Genomic DNA, 5,526 nt, shown 5'->3' with positions numbered 1-5,526 from the left:
ATGGGGGATTGGAAGTGATGCAGACAATTACATTGATGGAAGTTACAATCGATCTGCAATATTAAAGCTGATCTACCCCCTAAAAAAAATATTAAATTTATATTTTTTATTTTTACAAAAACTAAGAAAGAAAATATATTTAAAAAATTAAATGGCTAATTACAATAGCAAATGTGGTTAATGAATAGTAGTCTATTTGTAAAAGTATACTTACATTTACATTTAAGTCATTTAGCAGACGCTCTTATCCAGAGCGACTTACAAATTATATATATATACTTTATTTGTGAAGGAAATAAAGAAATTCTAATTCAAATACATTTTAGTATACTTCAAATGTATGAGAAATATACACTACCGGTCAAAAGTTTTAGAACACCTACTCATTCAAGGGTTTTTCTTTATTTTTACTATTTTCTACATTGTAGAATAATAGTGAAGACATAAAAACTTAAATAACACATATGGAATCATGTAGTAACCAAAAAAGTGTTAAACAAATCAAAATATATTTTGTATTTGAGATTCTTCAAATAGACACCCTTTGCCTTGATGACAGCTTTGCACACTCGGGGCATTCTCTCAACCAGCTTCATGAGGTAGTCACATGGAATGCATTTCAATTAACAGGTGTGCCTTCTTAAATGTTAATTTGTGGAATTTCTTTCCTTCTTAATGCGTTTGAACTAATCAGTTGTGTTGTTGTAGAGTGGCCAGACGGAAGCCACTCCTCAGTAAAAGGCATATGACAGCCCGCTTGGAGTTTGCCAAAAGGCACCTAAAGACTCTCAGACCATGAGAAACAATATTCTCTGGTCTGATGAAACCAAGATTGAACTCTTTGGCTGGAATGCCAAGTGTCATGTCTGGAGGAAACCTGGCACCATCCCTACGGTGAAGCATGGTGGTGGCAGCTGTGGTGATGTTTTTCAGCGGCAGGGACTGGGAGACTAGTCAGGATCGAGGCAAAGATGAACAGAGCAAAGTACAGAGATCCTTGATGAAAACCTGCTCAAAAGCGATCTGGACCTCAGACTGGGGCGAAGGTTCACCTTCCAACAGGACAACGACCCTAAGCACACAGCCAAGACAACGCAGGAGTGGGTTCGGGATAAGTCTCTGAATGTCCTTGATTGGTCAAGCCAGAGCCTGGACTTGAACCTGCAGCGACGCTCCCCATCCAACCTGACAGAGCTTGAGAGGATCTACAGAAAGGAATGGGAGAAACTCACCAAATACAGGTGTGTCAAGCTTGTAGCATCATACCCAAGAAGACTCGAGGCTGTAATCGATGCTAAAGGTGCTTCATCAAAGTCCTGAGTAAAGGGTCTGAATATTTATGTAAATGTAATATTTTCGTTTTTATTTTTCATACATTAGAAAAAAAATCATTATGGGGTAGTGTCTAGATTGATGAGGGGGAAAAACAATTTAATCAATTTTAGAATAAGGCTGTAACGTAACAAAATGTGGAAGAAGTCAAGGGGTCTGAATACTTTCCGAATGCACTGTGTTATTACTGCAGCATAAGCTATGCTGCAGCAAATGTAGGCCTACCTGTCACAAGAAAAAAAGTTGCCATTATGAGGTGATACATGCATAGTGAACTGCGCTCCATACTGAGATGTGCGCTGTCTGTCCCCACCCCATACTGAGATATGCGCTGTCTGTCCCCACCCTGAGCATTGATGATTGATCGTGCAGAGAGAAGGCTGTAGAGAATACAGATTTAGACATTGCATATAATTTAACTGTTCCATTTTACGTCATGCAGTTCATAAAAACAATTTATTATAATTTACAGATTTCTCGCAATTATTTTACCCTGGAAATGGGAGTGGGTTTGGGCAGGAAATCTCAGTAACCCGGTTCCTGCTATTCAACCCTAGTAGAGCCCGGTCATGTCCTTTCCAAAAAAACAACAAAAACGTACTGCTGAGGGATGTGTTCATTTGAACCACTTCGGGCCTGCATTACTGCACTGATTATGTTTTCACTTTTCATGTGATGTTTGAGGATGTACATCATCATGCCATCTGTTTCTCCTCAGTTCTAGGTGTTGGCCAAGCAAACAAGGCTCTGGCTGATCTCTACAGATCTCATGTCACTAGAGTAAGCTTTCATCTCTATTTATGATACATGTAAAAGAGTATGCAGGTTATTGGAGGTGGAAAATCCATATGGCATCATTGTGATACAGTGCTGAGATTGCCATGATTCGTTTCATGTTCAACTTTTAATTTATTCAGGATTATACATTGGAGGGTGAATTCGGGATGGCCACAGACAATTTATCTCACGCAGGCCACCTCATAGAGAAGACCACATATGTTAGTTACAGTGCTTTCTTTTTTGTCTTCCACCTTAATGAAAGAAATACTGAATCTATAAACATCTTATCTTGACTGCTTTGCAACCCTTGACATGTCTTCCAGATCACATCACACTGGACAAGCTGGAGAAAGTCCTGGCCATGATGCAGGGATCCAATCAGAAGGCCTTGCTCACATATGTCTACCATTCATTCTAGTTCTGTGGTCCACCTCTTATCCCTCTCTGTCCACCTTACTCTATCTACTCACTTAGCCACGGTATATAGTGATTAGAGCATTCCCATAGACCTGTACCAATTCAACCCCATTACTTACCACAGTAGTGATATAAGTGCCTGTCAGTTGTCAGTGCCAGCTCAAGCTTATTTGTAATTTTGCTATACCAAGTGTAGGATAACTGTGTTTGTTCTGGCAGGTACTCTAAGGTGGACATGAGCACCCAGGAGGTCTATAAGCTGGCTGTGAAGGGGGAACTACGTTTATTACACTTCCAACCACCCCACTTTACCTTGAGTAAGTATTTTAACTCCTCCAATTTCTAATAAAAAGCATGAGCTGGCGCACACCCAGAGAACATTATTTAGTGTAGAGGTGCTGACGAACGGTGAATAAACTGCAAGCTACAAAAACAAAGAGTCGCACACTCCATTATGTTTAAACTCCCAGTAATTTATTGGGTAAAAAAACACCAATGTTTCGGCATCACTAAGCCTTCTTCAGGGTTTTCACCTGTACTGTACAATACCCTCCTGGATAGACACTTGCTTACACACATGGCTACAGAGACACAGGGCAACACTCATACATGCAATAGGACTTGGCACATTGCTCTTTTGAACTAATGAACTGTAACAGACACCTTAAAATGTTACATTAGATATGTATTAGATATTCTGTAATCGTTTGCTAATTCAACTTGTCACATTACATTAATCAGTTCTCTCCAACCTCACAGAGGTGCAGTGTTTGAATGAAACCCAGCGATACCTGTGCAGAATCCTGCATGAGGTGGGCTTGGAGCTCCGCAGCACGGCAGTATGTAAAGGAGTGCGCCGCACGCGAGACGGATCCTTCACGGTACAGCACGCCTTGACCCACCAACACTGGACTGCCCCTGATGTCATACAGGCCATCCAACAGTCCAGGAAGGCTAGAAAATCCAAGAGCACACAGCCAGGGGAGGATACAGGAACAGCCCGTCGAAGACAGGAGATAGAGGAAGATGCAGTAGTCACTGGTGATTCCCACCGGTTACACTTGGTATTGACCTCTAAAGCATTTGGCTCTTGATGTCCTTGGGAATAGATATCCTCGAAAGCTACACCATCCGCAAAATAGACTGGTTTTAGTTAATCAATGCACATGTGGAAAGACTGAGATATATTTCATGTGCAATTTTTGTGCAATGTGCTTTTTTTATGGCAATGTAAAATGTGTGACGCCTTATGTTTAATTATCAATGTGTCTGTTCATCTTATAAATTAAATAATATTCCAACTGTGATGATATATGATATCAAAATACACTGTACCAACCAAGAAATACCAGTGCGCTCTACACTACTTCTAGGTCAACACTAGATGGAAGCACAAGACAAATTCAATTTGTCACATTTCAGAAATCATGTCTAAACAATCTGTTGTGTAATTTTGCAACCCAATTTTGGATTATATATAAAACATTTATGTAAAGGATTAACACAAAAACAATACATTCATTCTAGTAATGCATTCTCAAATGGAACCCTTCCTTCCTTAGCAAGAGATTCCATGCGGATGTTTTAGTTGCTGCACATGACCGCCGTCAGTAAGGCCCGTACTATCGGGGATCCCCCCCGTGTGCACAAATTTGTTTATATCCCTTTTAGTGAGCATTTCTCCTTTGCCAAGATAATCCATCCACCTGACAGGTGTGGCATATCAAGCAGTTGATTAAACAACATGATCATTACTCAGGTGCACCTTGTGCTGGGGACAATAAAAGGCCACTTTAAAATGTGCAGTTTTACATTTACATTTACATTTTCCCTGACACCCAAAGTTACTTGTTACATTTTGAATGCTTAGCAGGGCAGGGAAATTGTCCAATTCATGTACTTATCAAGAGAACATTCCTGGTCATCTCTACTGCCTCTGATCTGGCGGACTCACTTAACACACGCTTAGTATTCTATACTACTCTACTGTATCTTAGTCCATGCCGCTCTAACATCGCTTGTCCATATATGTATATATTATTAATTCATTCCTTACTTAGATTTGTGTGTATTGGGTATATGTTATGAAATTGTTAGATATTACTTGTTAGATATTACTGCACTGTCGGAGCTAGAAGCACAAGCATTTCGCTACACACGCAATAACATCTGCTAAACACGTGTATGTGATCAATACAATTTGATTTATTTTATAAATTATGTCTGAGTGTTGGAGTGTGTCCCTGGCTATCCATAAACTAAGAAAACAAGAAAATTGTGCTGTCTGGTTTGCTTAGTATGAGTCATTTGAAAGGATTTTTACTGTTGATACTTAATTATATTTTAGCCATTACCTTTACTTTTGATACTTAAGTATATTTAAAACCAAATACTTACAGACTTTTATTCAAGTAATATTTTACTGGGTGACTTTCCATTTTACTTGAGTCATTTTCTATTAAGCTATCTTTACTTTTACTCAAGTATGACAATTGGGTACTTTTTCCACCACTGGTTGTGAAGAACACCCTGCGGAAGGTACGCAGGTCTGTGGGGGACCACACTGCCAGGAGGCCAAGCGAACAACAGGTTTCAGTCTCAACCCTACATAGGTGGAGGCTGCCTTCTGCCAGTCCTTCCGCCAGTACTCCAAACTCTACCCCAACTACGGTACGGCCCAGGGCCTGGGGGTGGGGTGGGGCAGTGACCTCAGACACAATCTTCGATGTGAGGAAGCTACATTTCTGAAGCACTGTGGTCGAGATGCTTGCTGCATTCATCATTCTGGAATCTTCCTGGGGTCCTGCTGTACTCTTTGATTTGCTGAAGTACAAAAGACTCTGCTTCCCATCAGTGGCTCCATCTCTGTTGAGCGAGGTGCCAGAGACATACTTGGGTCCATCAGGCAAGCTGCATGCGAAGTGCTCATACAGTGACTTCAAGAGGACCTGTGTCAACTGTTTTGTCTAGTGTGCCTGAAGGTTGAGAAGGCACTGC

At 40.6% G+C, this 5,526-nt stretch overlaps 1 protein-coding gene across 1 annotated transcript; it reads left to right on the top strand.

Annotated features, from left to right (window-relative positions):
• Positions 1–2,007: 2,007 nt before the first annotated feature.
• LOC311138834 (pseudouridylate synthase TRUB2, mitochondrial-like) lies at positions 2,008–3,623 on the top strand (the record flags this gene model as incomplete). The annotated part of the gene is made up of 5 exons (XM_084173639.1): positions 2,008–2,112; positions 2,250–2,340; positions 2,436–2,508; positions 2,749–2,846; positions 3,289–3,623. 5 exons carry the CDS (start codon positions 2,008–2,010, stop codon positions 3,621–3,623), a joined length of 702 nt encoding a protein of 233 aa, XP_084029765.1.
• Between the last annotated feature and the right edge of the window lie 1,903 nt (positions 3,624–5,526).

Source organism: Coregonus lavaretus (assembly GCF_964263955.1).
Source record: "Coregonus lavaretus genome assembly, chromosome: 12".
NCBI lineage: Eukaryota > Metazoa > Chordata > Actinopteri > Salmoniformes > Salmonidae > Coregonus > Coregonus lavaretus.
This window is presented reverse-complemented; position numbering and strand designations above follow the sequence as displayed.